This window comes from Notothenia coriiceps, unplaced genomic scaffold (assembly GCF_000735185.1).
Source record: "Notothenia coriiceps isolate Sejong01 unplaced genomic scaffold, NC01 NC01_scaffold00037250, whole genome shotgun sequence".
Classification (NCBI taxonomy): domain Eukaryota; kingdom Metazoa; phylum Chordata; class Actinopteri; order Perciformes; family Nototheniidae; genus Notothenia; species Notothenia coriiceps.
In genome coordinates, this window is record NW_011369951.1 from 10067808 (window position 1) to 10085448 (window position 17641).

A 17641-nucleotide genomic window follows, 5' to 3' on the forward strand; every position below is an offset into this window, starting at 1 on the left:
CGACTGCTGCTGCACCGCGGCGGCGGTTTCCCGGGCAACCAAGGAGCAACAACAAACGGTAGATGTCACAAAGTTAACAACAAGCCAGGCGAGGACGAGGACTTTCTGCTAAAATGTAGACCATTGGCTATACTCGATTTCGTATCCGATATGAGCTCAAGAAGAAAAACAACTTTCAGCAGAACTCATTATCGGTAATCATTGTGAGTAAACTTTAGCGGGATGAACGAGGTGTGTGTCCGGGTGGCGCTCCGGGTCCGGCCCCTGCTCCCAAGAGAAGTCCTCCACCACCACCAGGTGTGTGTGCGGGTGGTGCCGGACTCCGCTCAGGTGATGCTGGGCTCGGACAGACTCTTCTCCTTCGACTACGCGTTTGGACCCACAGCCAGCCAGGACGAGGTGCACGAGTCCTGCGTCCAGCCGCTGGTGGAGTCCCTGCTGGACGGATACAACGCCACCGTGTTCTGCTACGGTCAAACCGGCTCAGGGAAGACGTACACAATAGGAGGGGGAAACCTGAGTAAGTTGGGCAGGTGGTAGATGTAGTCCCCAAAGTTAGGTTAAAACAGATCCAGACCAGAGGATGGTTTAGCAGAACAGATATGCTGATTATTTTTAGACAATAACGGATGTGAGCAGCAGTGAGCAGCATTTTTTTTGTAATCTTTAAACTTAGAAAAACCATTGTTTTTGAGTTCTGGAGTTTGTTCATTGTGAGGATAAATTGAGAATGTCAGGACTGTATGTTCAAGCTGGGCTTTGAAGTCTTTGAACATGTCACTCAATCATTTCAGTCAGTTGAGTTTTAGAGAATGATTTTGTTTGCAGACCAAGACTTCAGATATTGTGGTAAAGGAATTAAAGACATCTCAAGACCGAAGCAAGATTACCTTGCCCCTAATTTACTGCCAAAAAAAGGTATTTACTTATGTGTCTCTGGTCTTCTTAACTATTTATTTATTTTCTTATAAAACCTCTCTCAGGTGAAGAGGGAGGAATTATTGACCGTGTGGCCCAGGATGTGTTCTTGTTGCTGGAGGAGAAGAGGAAGAACAGTGATGGTGGGGAAGCCAAAGTGGGGGTGTCATACATGGAGCTGTACAAGGAAGAACTACGAGACCTGCTGGAGCTGCACACCATCCACAAAGAACTTCATATCAGAGAGGATGAGAGAGGAAACACAGGTAAATAAAAAGTATTTTTTGACAGCCAAGAAAATGTGCCAAAAATGTATATATTTTTAAATCTCACATTGAGTATTTCCTAAATAAAAACATGAAACCTGTACTTTCAGGCATCACATGCCAAGTTTGCTATTGGTTTGGACTTCAGTCATTCAGTTTGTAGGATTACTGCCAACTGGGGAAAGTCATATTTCAGCTGAGTGTTTCCTTAACAAATGCCCTTGTTTGTGTCTCTAGTGGTGGTGGGAGCCAAAGAGATAGTGGTCACCTCAGCAGAGGAGCTCCTAAGTGTTATAGAGACGGGCAATGCCCTGCGCCACACGGGCACCACAGGAATGAACGAGCACTCCAGCCGCTCCCACACCATCCTCACCCTCCAGCTCATCCATTGTTGCCACAGCAACAACTCCTCCTTAAAGTCTGTCCGCTCCTCCAAACTCTGTCTGGTTGACCTAGCGGGCTCGGAGCGTGCTGGAAAAACTGGAAACACCGGGACACGACTCAAAGAGAGTGTTCATATCAACACAGGCCTGCTCGCCCTCGGCAACGTCATCCGCGCCCTCTCGGACCCTGGGAGAAATCGCAGTGTCCACATACCATACCGTGACGCCAAGATCACACGCCTCCTCCGGGACTCGTTGGGAGGCACCGCCCACACGCTGGTGGTGGCGTGTGTGAGCCCCTCTCACCACAGTGTAGCCGAGACCCTGAGTGTCCTGCAGTTTGCATCCAAGGCTCGTCACATTCGTAATCGTCCCGGAACCACTCCAACAGAGGTTAAATCAGGAACTACCCCATGGGACCCAGGTGAGGCTCGGCTGGGCGAGCTGGAGTATGAAGTTCAAACACTGAGAGAGCTACTGAAAGAGAAGGAGAGGGAGATGGAGAGGACATCTGGGAAAACTGGAGAGGGGGACAGCTTCAATCAGATGAACATACCTGATCCAGATAGCGGGAACCAAGAGGAAACACCACAGTACCGCCTTCTGGCTCAGGAAGCTGCTGCCTTGTTGGCAGATATCTCTGGCCCCACCCCTAGTCATTCTTTTACACAGCGGCTGCAGGATTGGCAGAAGAGACTGACAGCTGTCAATCACTCACATCAAGCTGAGGAGAAGGACATGCCAGAGGGGAATGGAGATCAACACCACAATGTCACCATACTAAAGCTCAGAGAAGAACTCCACAAATACAAAGTAATTTGATCAAAGAAAAGGAATGAGAAATACAACTTTGCACACATTGAGGCAAAAACTGTGCAATGTTACGTGTTAACACTCAGAATACATTTGTTTGTTTTCATGCATAGGAATGTTTCAATCTACAAAGTCTTCCTCAGGCTACCTGCAATCTATCAGGCTATCTTTACCGCTTCAGGAAGATCTCATAGTTGAAAATGTTGCCATGCGACAAATAGAAAAATATATTATTTATTCAAAGCCAACAAGTGGAACATTTTAACTTTAGATTGTCATTTAAGAAATGGAAAATTACATTGATTTAATGCACTTGGAGAGCACAGAGGTGACCAATATATACGTTTAATAATAAATGTATCTTTCCCTTGATTTGGGCCAAAAGGTTTTCATTTGTTAAGCCCACGGTTCCTCCTTCAAAAAATGTCATGTTAATCTGGCCAGTAGTTTTTACTGTAACCCTGCTGACAAACAAACAAATGAAACCAAAAAAACATGACCTCCATGGCACAGAAAGTTTGAGTTAGCTGTGAAAATAAACGCTTACGGAGACAGTTAGTGTAAGATATAATGCTCCAGGAACAATTTACAGATGGAAGCAGAGAGAGCAGAATAAGCAAGGTGGGAGGTGTCTGATATGATGCTTTGTGTGTGGCAAAAGCTCTGAGGCAAAGATTGCTTGCTTGCTGCTGGTGTTTCTTAACTTGAAAAGTCGAAGTATAGAGTGAGCAGAGACAAATTCTCTCTCTGTCTCTCAGGAGTCTCTCACCTTAGAGGAACAGCTATTGGAGCAGAAAGATGCAGAACTAAGACAGGTCCAAAAAGAAGTACATAAGCTTCTTCAAGAAAGAAAAACCCACCTTCAGGCCCTAGAGGAAGAAAAGGAACGCACACGAATACAGGTGAGGAGAGTGTGGCTCCTTTATACGGGACAAAAAGACGCCGACACCCTTAGCATTGTATATTATCTGCAAATTAAACGTATGTGTTAATGTTTTCAGACTGAACAACTGGTAGACCAGCAGATCACCATCAGTCGTCTTCGCAGTGACCTTGTGACCTTTAGGGGTGCAGCCTCCGAGGGAACTCTTGAAACAGGGGCTTCTGGGAACTCAGACAAGAGACCCCACAGTGTCCCTCTGATCAGACAAAGCTATAGACACGGACCTTCCAGGAGGGTATGAAGCTGCACGTTTTCCTCTGTATGTGTGGACTTCTGTGTCATACTTGTTGACCTTTAATGGCTGTACATTAGGGCTGCACGATATATCGTGTCGTGACGATAATCGCAATATGCGCATGTGCGATATTCACATCGCGTGGACGTGCGATTTAAATAAAAAAAGGACTACATATTAAGTAGGAAAATTATCTCAAACACGTCATGTTACAATTATTTTTGCTGCTTGCTACAAAAGGAAAACTTGCGCGGCTCTCATGTCAGGGCAAGCATATACATTGAGTACAACGGTCTTTTCTTCAATTCCTGTATGTTTTCATATCGCAATATATATCGCAGGGGGAAAAAAAATCGCAATGTCAGTTTTTTCCAATATCGTGCAGCCCTACTGTACATATATCTGTGCAAATGCTTGTTGGGTTTTAGATTCAATCCAGTCCCCCGGCATATTCTCTGGAGAGGGTGATGGCAGCCTTTAAGATGCGCAGTCATCTCCTGCTGGCTGAGATCGAGGAGAAGGATGAAGTATACTGTCCATTCATGAAACAACAGGCAGAGAGCAGAGACAGCGATCCAGAGATGGAGGACGAGGAGGAAGATGTCTCTGTGGGCAGAGTGGGATTCAGGTGAGAGCCTGTATAATACTAGCCTTCTGTTTCTTTCTTTGTCATGCCTCAAGTGATTCACTTCAACACATACCATTACATCCAATAGATAACATGAATTGCTTTGTAGAGCAGTGACCTCCATAAGAGAGGCATGGTTCAGGGCTTTCTTTTGTGACACACTACACTTTTGGTGTTGAGGATGACTGCAATGTGTGCTGTCAGTTAGCAGCCTGTTCATATAAGGTCAACAAAGCACTTGTCATGTTGTTAGTTGGTGCACATGAGTCTCTCACAAATCACACAAATCCTGCATGTTTTCATTTTCAATTCCATACTTTTACATGATTTGATTGTGCTCATTTTCAAAAATAATAAGTGAGATTCCAGCCTCTGGCTTTAGTTCTGAATTGAAGAACAATATATTACACATAGTATATACAATGTAGTTAAATCATTTAAATGTGTTTAGCCAGCACCAAGCTTTTGTGCCACATGTCACTTGGTCACCCCTGCTGACAGCTTCCCAATTGATGCAATGTACTATTGGGCATAAAGGAGATGTGAAATCTCTGGGGGTGCATGACTGCGGGGAGCGCACTGCTTTTAAATAGGATGAAAGGTGACATGTTTGGCCATTAATGATCCCAGGCGTTCAGCTAAATTGTTTATGTATAACAGTTGTTCTCCTCTTATACAAGCCACAGAAATACAAACAATTATTGACTTAAATGTCACACATGCTCTCATTCAGAAAATGAGCTTTCTTTTGCAGTGAGTTAATCTAAAATGATCTGCCTATTAAATGACGTTTCTCCAGGCGTTCTTTAAACAGAACATGGACCAACCGGCAGATGAAATCTGCAGTGAAAGAGAAAAACTCCGATCCAGACCAAACATCAAATGGAAATCCATCAGTGCAGCAGCCTCAGCGAACCACAGGTAAAATGTACTTTATATATGTTTTTGCAGTATTACGTTTTCATGTCCTTTGTACTGATAGGGGCATGCTTCCCTCCAATCCTTCATGTGACATTCCAAGAAGTAGATATTTATTTAAGAGGTTGTTTCCTCTTCATATAGTTATTTGTTATTGTTTTATCAGGAACCAAGGAAGAGCACACCACTGAAAGCCATATGAAGAAGGGAAGACTAAGAGCCAGCGTGACTCAGAGGAGGATCCATGATCTGTCTGTCAACATGCGTATGAAAGAGGAGCTCCTCAAAGAGCTTCACAAAACTGGTGTGTTTATAAATATACATTATAACACGGTGGTGACACTAATTGTCAACAACGGTAGCAAAGAGAAATTATATGAAATGAATTGGCAAAACAAACAGATGACCAGAAGAATGCTCAGCTGCTATGCCAAATCTGAAAAGAAAATGGGATTTCTAAAATATGCCTGACACCAAAATAGTAGTTTTGATCAATTTAAAACAGGAGTTTTAAAATTAGAAAAACGTTTAGCAATGTGAAGGAACAAAATACAGGTTTGATGTTTAGATAAAAATATTGTTCTTTTTAGTATTTGCAGCCTTATTCTTATTGACCTTGCATTAAAAGGGATTTCTTACTTAAAGGTGGGGTAGGTCATTTTGGAGAAACCAGCTCGAGTGCGCTAGAATTTGAAAATGCAAAACCGGAAAAGATCTGCCACTTCCTTACAGAGCCCCTCCTCCAACACACACGAACGCGCACATGACCATTGAGGGCACGAGATAAGTTTGTGCACAGATGGAAGGCTGACAGGCAGGTAGGCCATCCAGTTACTTTAGCCGGGCCAGCTAAAATGATTGGTCGTGCTTTTTACAGCGTCACGGCTTCCACAGATGATATTTATATATGTATTTATTGTCAAAGCATTTCATGTATTCATTGCTATCGGGATGTTAAGAACATTCCATGGAATATAACAAAAAGTGTTTCTGAAATAAATGACATACCCCACCTTTAAGTTCCAGGTAACAAAACAACATAGTGAATCATCCCATTACAACATAACAGTTTCAAAACCTTTGACAATGTGTTGGTAATTATAACCATCTCTGAATGTGTTTGTCAGACATGGAGACCCAGGCAGTGGGCGGACATGGCGGGCACAGTGGTGATGGAAGAGACGCCGGCGTGTTGATGAGACTCTCCCTGCAGAGCCAGAGGGTCCGAGCAGAGGTCTACCGCAGCCTGCAGCACATGAGAGTGCAGAGAGAGCAGCTTCAGAGCAGCCTTAGGCCGCAGAGAGAGGCCGACACCAAGGAACCGGAGGGAAAGGAGGTTAGTTTTACTGATTCTATAACAGTAACATCAAACACCTTGTGAGGAGAGTGCAATAGGAAAAGAGATGAACATATTAGACTACACTTCAGTGTTGTGTAAACAATTGTCTATAAATGGGTTAACACAGCAAGATCATTTGAATTATATTCTAACCGCTCTGATATCTGTCAGCCAGTTAAGCTAGTAAGCTCTTAGGCGAAGCAATAGTATTGACATTGTTAAAAAAATAACTTTTGTTGATGGCTCTAGGTGCTACTTTACTCAGTAAACTGTTAAGACTCCCCTTTCAGTTTACATTGATGTTTAGCTTTTGATTTACCAGGGTATACACACACTTACACACAACACACACATCTCAGTTGAGTTAGTTGAGTGTCATTGGGAGTGCAAAAAGGTGACAGCTAACACTATAATAATAATAATAATAATACATTTGATTTACGTATATAGCACTTTTCAAGACACATGAAGACGCTTTACAAAAGTCACATTTAACAATCATTGACGAGACCTTTGGGAAAAACTTGATTTATTTTTGTGTTTTCTTTTCTGTTAGGAGCAGAGGGCAGGAGATATGACTGTAATCAAAAGCAATCACCAGGAAGAGGTAAAGGAAAACATAGAAACAGTATACATTCTTAAAAAGTTTGTTTTGGTTTTCTCCATTAAAAATTGGAGTTTAAACAGATTTTCTTTCAAATACAATCTTTCTTGTTTTCTATTTCCCACTCTTTGTCATTGTTGTTGCCTTCCTATTTTCTCAATGTGTATATCATCTCCTCTATCCCTTTTCCCCTAATCTCTCCTCACCCCTCTGTAGCTGCTTGACAGTGGTTGGCTAGAGGAGGAGGAGGAGCGTGTGCTTCATAAGAGAGCGGAGCTGCAGGAGCTGGAGGAGGAGCTGAGGAGGAGAGAGGAGGTGCTTCTACGCAGAGAGGCCTGTCTGCAACAGAAAAACAAACTAGAGATCAAGAGGCTGCGCTCCAGTCAGGTGAGCTTGCATAGGCGTTGGTACCGCTGTGTGATTTCTGATTTATTATGATTTAACCGTCTATGGCTGATGCACTTATGGATTTGGGCAACATGTGTTATGGAAGCCCAGCCCTGGAAGTTTATATATCAATGACTCAGCAGGCTCTGAGTCAGAACCTGCTGAGTGTGTCGGTGCGGTTGGAGTCTCTGGAGGAGCAGCTGGGGAGCAGCAGCAGTGTGAGGCAGACTGGAGGAGTCACCATGGAGGAGCTGAAGAGAGAGAGGGACACACTCAAAGAGAGGAGAGACGCTCTGGACCGCGAGCTGAAGGACAACAGAGTGCTCACTGTGGAGGTCAGGAAACAGTAACATTGTATTTGTGTGTACTGTACGTATCAGGGTTATTAGTGTAAACTAAACCTGGTTACAAATGTATTCTTACTAAAGTGATCGTAGTATTTTAGAATAAAACAACATGGCCAGTGTTTAAATAGTGTAATAAATGAATTGCCATTCAACTAGGCTATTCAGCTCTGTTATAAAATATATTAACTAGTGTTGCGATACAGTTTTCTTCAGAATGTGGTAGTGAAAGAGGACTCAAGTTTATTCAAAATTCATTTTTGTCCACAAACTGAATCTTAATTAAACAAAACAAAAGTATTAACTTGGTATATATAACACGGGATATTATTTCTGGAAGCATTTTATTTTCATTATTGTGCAACTTTTATATTGTGTGCACTGTGATTTGTGTTTGTCTCCATGTAGGAGGAGCATTCCCTGCTTCAGCTGGAGGAAGCGATTGAAGCTCTGGATGCAGCTCTAGAGTTTAAAAACCACTCCATCCAGGACCAACAGAAGAAGTTGCTGATTAAAGACTCTTCTTCACATCAGCCTCACAGCCCTGACCCCGCCCAACTCTGTGATGTCATCAGGAAGCTGAAGGACCTCTCACCACCCGAGGCCTCGGAGCTGCTCATCAGATATTTCAACAAGGTGAAATTAAATATATGCACATACATTATGGAAACTACGATGGCCTCTATTCCAGCTTCTTTACAAGTGAAAGTTCTCTATTTGTCTTAACTTGGTCTTCCTTTCCTTATGTATTGTTTAATATTTATAAGCACATTCCAATGTTGGTTTCCTTTAAGCTTGTTTATTCATTTGGAAAAAATGGATTCTGCCATGGTCAATGGAAACTGACTCCATCTCTTTCTGTTTTATGTTTCTGCTTCTTTCTTCCTCTGCTATTTACCTTTGCTTGCTTTTCTCTCCAGTTTACACGTTTTTGTAGGTCAAAAACTGAGCCCAACAATTCCTATAACGGTAGTTAAATTATAAATGGAATCCCCTCCTTCATCTTTGCAGCTACATCTTAATACAACTTGATATAACTTCTCTCCAGGAGGTTTGTTTGCACCATGACAAACCGCTTCCTAACTGTTTTTCTGTCCTCACAGTTAACCCTAACCCTCTTCAGGTGTGAGAGTAAACAAAGGTACAGCCATTGTCCCTGTAATTATATGTAAAAACATCTACTTTTCTGGTTCCCTCTCGCCTTTATAAACCTCCCCAGGTTGTTTGTCTTCGTGAGGCGGAGGGCCATTTGCGTTTGCAGTGTGAAGAGCTGGAGCTTCATGCCAGAGAGCGAGAGGTGGTGCTGAGGGAGATGGAGGTCGCCACGCAGCGTGTAGCCCTGGATGCAGACCGCAGGCTCACCCAGCAGCACCAAGACCACCAGAGCAACATCCAGCTACTGCTGCAGAAACTCAGAGGTGAGGAAATTAGATCACCAAGACCATACCGTTTGAATGTGAAACTATTCTGTTCTTCTCTTTATTATTAGCACTGAAATTGATTGATCCTTGCTATTTCATTAACTTTTGTGTCCCTATATTCTTGTGTGTGTATGTTTAGAGGGTGGTTCAGGAGAGGCACAGCAAGCTTTGGAAGAAAGACTGCAGCATCTAGAGAAAGAGCTGTTTTTCTACAAAAGCTCCAGCAGGCAGCTTAAAAAGAAACTCAAAGATCTTGTCAGTGATGCCCTACACCCTGTCGATCAGCATTCACACACACAGGAGAACAGAAACAAACACAATGTGCAGCTACATGCGAGTGCAAACAAACCCCAGACGCACACTGAAGAGTCACAGACAAGAACACATATTGCAACAACATACACAAAGATACAGGCTGAGCAAACAGACAAAAAGGCTCACATCGCTTCTCAAATGAGGAGACATGCAGATCAAACCCCCAGCAACTCCTCATCTTCTGACCTCCAAGCACGCAAAACAACAAAAATGTCAGATTACAACCATACTCACACACAGGGGGGGAGTGACAGGGGGGAGAGTTCACAGATGACACCTGTCCGTGTGTGTCGCAGAGAGCTGAGACAGATCTCTCCAGCTGATCTGCAGGTCTGTAGTTCCGCCACAAGGAGGCGACAGTCTGCTGTGGAAACCAGCACAGAATCAATGCTAGAGGACTCCATAGAAGTGCCCAGAAACACAGACAGATGATTTATCACGGTATCGACGAGTCAATCTAGAGCAGTGTGTACATCTGATACCAGTTGGGTGCTATTGAAACTAAGAAAATTCATCCCCTCATCTTGAGTATCTTGTGGAAATATTCATGCATTGTTCTTTTGTATAAAGACTAATTGTAGGTCTTTGTTGGGCTTTGGATCAGTAATAGCACCCTTTAAATTACTTTATACAACCAGGATACTGGTGTATATGCAATGCATATCCATGGTCACATTTTACTCAATATGAAAAGCATGTGGGTAAAGTTGAACAAGTTTTATTATTAGCTTTTTTTCATAAACACACCCATAATGTTGTATCACAAAATAGTGAAACCACAGAAAATCAGATCTGCAGTTTGTGACCAAAGGAAAAGAAAGCGACTGAAATGTGGTTAATATTAAAATGTTTTCCGTTTTAACCAGTTCAGTCTCTCCTCGTAGCACTTTCCTCCTTTTTCATTGGTCCTCTCTGGTGGTCACATATTTACCAGATCCTGGCTCTGCTGAATGATTTCGCCTTTCAACAAAAGAAGACCAGTGTTGTCATTACAACAGAGTGACCCTGATGCATGCATAGAAAGACCTTTCCAATAACTTGGCTGTGATTTTTTACTTGGAGATAGAGTGAAAGTTTTTCATTTGGCAATTACAGATTCTTGTCTTAGCTCATGCCACACCCAAATACAACACTGTAGATTCAATACAGATTTGTTTTTTAATCTTATGTACATTGTGTAAGAATGGAATATTTAACGCAAAAAATAGCACTTTTCTGATTAGTTAAAAATATTTCACCAACAACAATCCACTAAAACAATTATCCTCTTTTTACAAATACCATTAATTTAAAGGATTTAAAGTGTTTATTAACCTGTAGTTCATTGTAATCAAATTGTGCCTTGTGAAGAGAATTGCTTTGTCTTTCCCCTTATTTTAAGCACTGTTCAGCACTTAAAATGACCATAAGTTGTGTTTTTCTGAATTATAAAATTAATATAAGGCTTTGTAGTTTTATTTATGCAATTTTAAATACAAATGTTGAATGTCTATGTGCTATATGTTCTTTTAGTAGCATTATATGTTGAGTGCTGTGTAAATTATTTTGTATATGAATGGCTCATTACAGTGAAATGTATTAAACTTTTTGATATGCATATCTTACTGTCTTGCCTTTAATGTGAGGGCTCATTCAATCTCATCCTCAACCCTTACCCCTATAAATCCTATTAGTGGGTTGTGTTGATCACTTTAATGTTGTATAAATTGAGCTAATTAAATTAATTAAAATTCTTAATATACTGCTGAGTAATTTAACCTATAATAATATAAGAACATCTATAAGGTAACAATTATTCTGAAACCATATTTGACAAATAAATGTAATGGTGCAGCACTACAATGTTGCATACAATGGACATACAAAAAGGGTATGTAAATGTAAAAGGATGTAAATGGAAGCATGTCAAAGGGTAGTCAATGTGAATCTGTCAGAAAATGTTATGCATATACTGTCGAATATACACATTAATAGAACCGGTCTGATATGCATTAAACCTCAGCAACAGCTTTCCTTTGTATTAATGGCACTTTAAAGCGAAAGGGCGAGCTACAATCGTTGTTATCCTTTTTGACCCCACAGGGCTGCTGTAGTCAGGCAGTCGCTTGTAGCAAACCACAGTAACAGATAGCCCCTACACGAACAGGTGAAAGTAGTCTTTAGCAACTTTTACTTGACCTTACTATCTCTTCAAAACGATTCACAGCGTGTATTAAAAACAAAGGACCAACGTAAGTTCATTAATGTGTTTTTGACTGTCATGCGTCGCTACTTTTGCACTTGTTTAGAAAATAACGAACCCGGCTAAGCGATGTGCTATCAGCTAGGTTAACTTGCTGCTATGTAATGCTAGCAGCTACATTGCTACATACGATGCAGCTCATATCAGATGTAAATCATCATCACGACCTCCTGGTATGATTAAACTCACTCATTGTAAAATGTGTGGATTCCAATAAATGATTAGGAAGATATTGTATTGTATCTATTTGAAAATATGCTGCAACTAGAAGCTAGGTTCTTGTTTTATGACTGAATTCAAGTTGTTCTAACTGTATTGTTCGTCGTCTCCTTTTTTCTTCGGTTAGTTTAGTTTTACGACATGGCAATGATCACCGTCCCCACCACCGCCTCCCGGTTCGCCCTGCTCCAGATAGACTCGGATTCGGACTCCGACGCCTCCGACGGGGGGAAGACCACCAACAAATCCGGACGGGACTCCTCCGGAAAGCCCCGACAAGGAAAGGCTGGAGCCGGGGGGAAAGGGGCTCAGTGCAACGACAAGAAGAAAGACAAGAAAAAGAAGAAGAAGGAACAGCAGCAGTCTGAGGCAAATGAGGTGAGTGAGGGCAGCATCACATTCCCCTCCTTATCAGGACTTTGTGACAGACATGACTCGAGTGTGTTCCGCCTTTGTTTCACTTCAGCTGAATTGAAACTGTTGAGAGAGGTGCAGGTTACATCCGACAACAGACCATGTTGTCTCTGTTTTGTTTAAAGCAAGTTTTGACATTGATTTAATGTAAGTGTTTAACCAGCATGCTATTACTTGATAAGACACATAACCAAGCCTTTAACAACATAGCTGAAGTAACACCTGATATTCCATAATATTGTATCTGTGATAATAAAAAGAGAAACTAAATCAACTCGAGGTTCAAGTGTACAGTTAGCCTGATGGACAGAGATGTCTGAATGGATCTTGGTTGATGATCAGACCAACCATCAATCTTTATTGTTTAGTGTTATTACTTTTAAGTATGACTATTGATATCCAAAAGGGATCTTCCCTCCCCTGCACCATTTTTTGTGTGCAAATAAATAAAAACAATAGAGCAAGGCAATATTAGTATCGATGGTGGACATAAGAAGAGTCACTGTTTGAATTCATCTCATATCTACTTTTCTATCAGCTACGTAATCTGGCCTTCAAGAAGCTTCCTCAGAAGTCTTCTGCCCCTCCTCCCTCGATGACTCTGTCAGGGATAGCCGGTGAGCTCCTCAGTCCTGCATCAGGGGACAAAGTGGCCCCTCCAGAGGGGTGGCAGCAGTGGAAGCAGAAGGATGAACAGGTAAACAAGCACAACCACAATAAATATGTAATCTGTAATATCCAAAATAAAGTTTTCTCAACAATTTACACGTGCTTCACTAAGACCCCGTTTACACGAGGACGATACGGGTACTATCCGCATAGTTTCTCTTGCGTATAGCCCTTTCGTTTACACGAGGCCGTAACAAAACGATGGAAACGGACCCCGCAAACGATAACGTGTCCCAAGTTGGATAGAATTGGCAAACGGAACGGCCTCTGGCGGGGCAAACGGACCGGTCTGGGTGGTCAAACGGCTCCGTCTGTACGCCTCTATATGATCATTTTCTGATAACGATGAAATAGCCCCACCTCCCTCTCCCCACGTCTCCTGCTCAGAGATCAGCTGCTGGGCTGTCAGATGAGGGGGAGGAAAAGAGAGGCTCCGTTTATTATTCTTATATTATTATATAGAGTCGTTATCAATTTGTTTTAAAGCTCAATAAATAACAAAGAAGACCTCTGACCGGCACTTTTCTAATTTTGTCCGGAAGATTTCAACTTTAGCGGAAAAAAATGTTAACTGAAACTCTGCCGCACGATCCCCTCGTCCCTTGGAAGAGGCGGAGAGGTGGGTGTTTTTCATCTGCTGGTGGACTACCGGAGAGATATACAGCAGGAGCACACGCCGTCCACCGCGGAGAATAAACAGAAGGGCAACCATGCTCCGGGGTCTTCTTCGCTGCTTTTGGTGTATTTTGTGGCGGCAGCAGCGCCAATTATAGGCCCGGCATATGTACTACAGCGTTTCCAGCGGTGTTGTGTGAACGGACACGTTAATTGAGCCGAATGCGTGTGAACAGAAGACCTTTTTGAAAGCGCATACGGTGCGTAAACGCAAACGTTCCCGTGTAAATGGGGTCTAAGCCACTTAACTTCCAACAGTATAGAGTTGTTTTTTATCGCTGTGTGCAATAATATGAGCTTGAAGCCGACCGCATTAATTCTTTCCTTGCCCTCTTTCTGAAAACTTGTTGTGGGAAGTTATGGCTGCATTAGAAAAGAGCACAAGCATGACGTTTTGAAAATGTTATTTTCCTGGTATAACTGCATTTTAAACTGTTCATGTCAGACCTTACACCTTAAATGTCTCGTATTTTTCTTCTTCCGCTGTAGATAACCAGTGAGCTCTATGAGGCTGACTTGGAAAAAGCCTTGATTTTGCCTGTTCAGCCTCTGAGCCACAGTTGACCCCCCCTTTGTCACTAATGGTAATTTTCCACTGCAGGACCTTGCACGGCTTAGTACGGTATGGTTAGGCTTTGGTAGGCCAGGCTCACTTAATGCTGCGTTTCCATTACAGTTTACCAACTGGGGTAGTAACTATAGTAACGCAGTGTAGGCGGGGCGATTGGCTGTTCGGCGGGCGGAGCTACGCTGCGTAAAACTGCCGTGACGTTATCTTCAGGAAATACATCCCGGAAGATCCGCGGAGGATCCCATCAGTTTTATCCTCGGTTAGAAGCTCCTCCCAGAGAGCCCTCCTCGATGTCGATCCCCTTCGGTCCTTGGTCCTCGAGTGCACATTTAGAGAAAATGAGATGTCCTTCAACATGGCGCGCTGGAATCTTATTTCCCGGTCACTACCGGAGGACTGAGGGGGTCGAGGAGGCGAAATTAAGATAAATGGGAAAGGCTCGTGATTTTTGGTTTTCTGATTCAACAATATCAGTATTTCTAGTGATGACAGCGCGGAGATTCTTACTGCTGATTGGCTTGAATATCTCGCTCGCAATTTCAACTCTAGCAAATTTCGCAGTCTTTGAATGGCTTGAGGTCAGCAAAAAAAAAAGTGTGGTGCTGTGTGCTGGTGGTGTGTGTGTGCTGTGTTGTGTGTGTGTGGTGTGTGTGTTCTGTTGTGGTGTGTGTGTGGTGTGTGTGGTGTGTGTGTGTGGTGTGTGTGTGTGTGTGTGGTGTGTGTGTGGTGTGTGTGTGTGTGTGTGGTGTGTGTGTGTGTGTGTGCGGTGTGTGTTGTGTGTGTGTGTGTGTGTGTGTGTCTGTGGTGGTGTGTGTGTGTGTGCTGTGTAGGTCCAGAGAGGTCGCCCCCAGCGCGCCCCCGCAGGGGCGACCGATGTGCGCTCTGATACGTGTGGAGCCCTGGGACTCACCTGGTAAAGACACAGCGTTCCGCCTGAGTCTTGTCTGGATGGCAAAGCCACGTTGAAAACAGAACTGCTGCAAGTGTGTCTTTGCTTCAGGTACGAGCTGCCACGGGCAGGTTCCACCCTACCCCAAGTGAGACAGTGTGTTCGACTCAGCTGCACAGGGGCTGAAGAGCCCCAGCCTCAGCAGCTCAGAGGACAGGCGTTTCTCCCTAAGTTCATCCAAACTTTGTTAACCTCAGGTGAGGAAGTCAGTGTAAGTGGTCAGGCTCATCTGAATGTGTGTGAAATACAATACTTTGAAACATGCTGACAGTCAATAATGTGGGCCTAGTTTGTCCAGCACTTTAAACCACACGCTCTTTAGGAGGAACACCTAGTGTATGATGGACTGTGTCTCCTCTCTGGTGCAGCCTCACAAGGATGAATCCAAAAAGCCGAAGTACAAAGGAGTCTCTGGTGAGATCTTTACATTTCCATCCAGTCATTTCTATAAGTTCCATGAGCCACAATGTTAAGGAGCACTACATCTCTGATTGTATGTAACTACTAAAACACTTCAGGCCAGAGCATTTTAGGATATGAATTATTCTAAAATAACTTAATTCCTGAAGATGCGGAACAGGAGTTCTCTCTCATTATGCAATCGTTATAGTGACGGGTCAAAAACCCATATCATCTCCTTTCTTTTTCTTTTCATGGTCGCCCCCAAAATACATAAATATAACTCAATTTTAGGAAAAGTAAGAAGTTTGAGCAGTGTGGGTTTACTTAACACGTTACATATTTCAAACGCAAAGTGGGTAATAACTGTCCGGTGCCTCCTGTCAGAATGACAAAGGTCCTCACTGAAGGCTCAGCCCATGTTTTCTCACTAAATTGTAAGTACAACTTATTAAAAAGAATCAGTTCAATCACAATGTCCGTCTTAGTTACTTGCAATGATGTTAAAATTGGTTGCGCCAATGAATTTAAACTCTTAAATGTAGCATGGCTTAAGAGGTGGGGCGTAGGCAAAGTTTGACAAACCGGCTACGGAGATACACTCTTTTGTCTATATTCCACATAGAATCGCCTCTTAAACCATGTCCCGAAGCATGATATCTTTAAGTGCTTCTGAAAAAAATCCATAAAAAAACGTCATCTGGTGGAAGCGTCAGTAGTGTAAAAAGCACGACAAATCTTTAAGCCGGCCCGGCTAAAATAATGGTATGGCTACCGGTTCTCGTCAACCTCCCATTCTGTGCACAAACTTATCTCTTGCTCACTCATTGGTCACCCGTGCGCAGTCGTCGTGTAGTGAGGAGGGCTCTGTAAGGAAGTGGAAAGATTTGTTCCCGCGCTCGCACTCTTTCCAATTCTAGCGCACCTCGAAGCTGGTTTCTCCCAAAATACTGCCCAGCCCTCTGTGTTTCTCAGTTACACGGTTGCTTCGTTTTAAACATCAGACCCACCCGCGACTGCGTGCACCAGGCTGCTACCTGTCACTCCTTTATATAGGCCATCCTTCCTGACTAACCTTGTTCTTTCCGCGCTGATCCCCGCCGGGCGTCACATGGCTGAACCTTTTTCTCCCCAGACAGACCGTGATACCACTCACCTCACCATATACTAACAACAATGCTCTTGCAGAACCAACGGTCTCATAACCATACATTTATCTATTTTTCAAGTAGTTGTCAGTACCTAGAATACACACACTATTGGCTTACCACCCCCTGCAACGCAAGCTCCACTCCCAGACACATCACCTGTATCACCCTACTCATTCCCCGCCAAACGCGATACGTACACCGCTCTCCTCCTTATCTAAAACCTGCTGTGTTTCTTACTAAAAGTACTGTACGAACACCTTTCGCCATACCTAACTCTATCACACATCACATCAACATCATTCCTCTGCTACCCACGTTTAATGCACCAGAAGCCCGCCAGTTATCCAGCGACCCCCTGATTCCCCTGCCCTCAGCCTGACGCTCTCTCGTCTGCCTCCCAACGACAACATCCCCTCTCATCTCCCGATCCTACGCAGCAGCTTTGTCGCCGACGTCGCCACCGAATTACCGTATGTCAGCATCCTGGACTCAGCCTTGCCCCCTTCTCTCACCCTCCTCACGCATGCTCTGTCGACGACTGTGGACCGAGCGCGAACACCGGACCGCGCACTGCGACTCTCACACCGCCCTGACAGCTACAAAAACTCTTCACCTCGTCCTGCAGCGGGACACTCTTGCATCGCATCCTTCTCAACGCGGACCCAGAATAAAACGCCAGCCCCCGTCGTGCTCGAATGTCAAATCCGCCATCTCTCAGACATGGTACACTTCATCAAACTAATGATCACGCCCGCACTCTGCCACTCCCAATCTGCACCTCCCCCGTTTCACGTTAGAGTCGCCGACAATCCTTTACACCCGACTATCCTATACACTT

At 43.5% G+C, this 17641-nt stretch overlaps 2 protein-coding genes across 2 annotated transcripts; both read left to right on the forward strand.

Annotated features, from left to right (window-relative positions):
* Positions 1–58: 58 nt before the first annotated feature.
* On the forward strand, positions 59–11080 carry LOC104966899 (kinesin-like protein KIF27). Its single transcript, XM_010796238.1, has 15 exons — positions 59–520; positions 984–1184; positions 1422–2380; positions 3139–3282; positions 3382–3558; positions 3987–4186; positions 4986–5107; positions 5271–5408; positions 6232–6440; positions 7000–7050; positions 7264–7434; positions 7578–7769; positions 8187–8414; positions 8998–9196; positions 9339–11080. Exons 1-15 carry the CDS (start codon positions 223–225, stop codon positions 9944–9946), a joined length of 3897 nt encoding a protein of 1298 aa, XP_010794540.1. The 5' UTR covers positions 59–222; the 3' UTR covers positions 9947–11080.
* Positions 11081–11588: 508 nt separating this feature from the next.
* On the forward strand, positions 11589–14297 carry LOC104967277 (G kinase-anchoring protein 1-like). The gene is made up of 4 exons (XM_010796691.1): positions 11589–11745; positions 12103–12353; positions 12928–13086; positions 14223–14297. Exons 2-4 carry the CDS (start codon positions 12117–12119, stop codon positions 14295–14297), a joined length of 471 nt encoding a protein of 156 aa, XP_010794993.1. The 5' UTR covers positions 11589–11745; positions 12103–12116.
* Positions 14298–17641: the final 3344 nt, after the last annotated feature.

Excerpts from the sequence above, each read along its gene's own strand:
- LOC104966899 (XM_010796238.1), top strand. The coding sequence starts at position 223 with ATGAACGAGGTGTGTGTCCGGGTGGCGCTCCGGGTCCGGCCCCTGCTC. Across the intron at positions 5,108-5,270 it reads GCAGCCTCAGCGAACCACAG|GAACCAAGGAAGAGCACACC; the intron begins GTAAAATGTACT and ends TTGTTTTATCAG. Across the intron at positions 5,409-6,231 it reads CAAAGAGCTTCACAAAACTG|ACATGGAGACCCAGGCAGTG; the intron begins GTGTGTTTATAA and ends TGTGTTTGTCAG.
- LOC104967277 (XM_010796691.1), top strand. The coding sequence starts at position 12,117 with ATGGCAATGATCACCGTCCCCACCACCGCCTCCCGGTTCGCCCTGCTC. Across the intron at positions 12,354-12,927 it reads AGCAGTCTGAGGCAAATGAG|CTACGTAATCTGGCCTTCAA; the intron begins GTGAGTGAGGGC and ends CTTTTCTATCAG. Across the intron at positions 13,087-14,222 it reads GGAAGCAGAAGGATGAACAG|ATAACCAGTGAGCTCTATGA; the intron begins GTAAACAAGCAC and ends CTTCCGCTGTAG.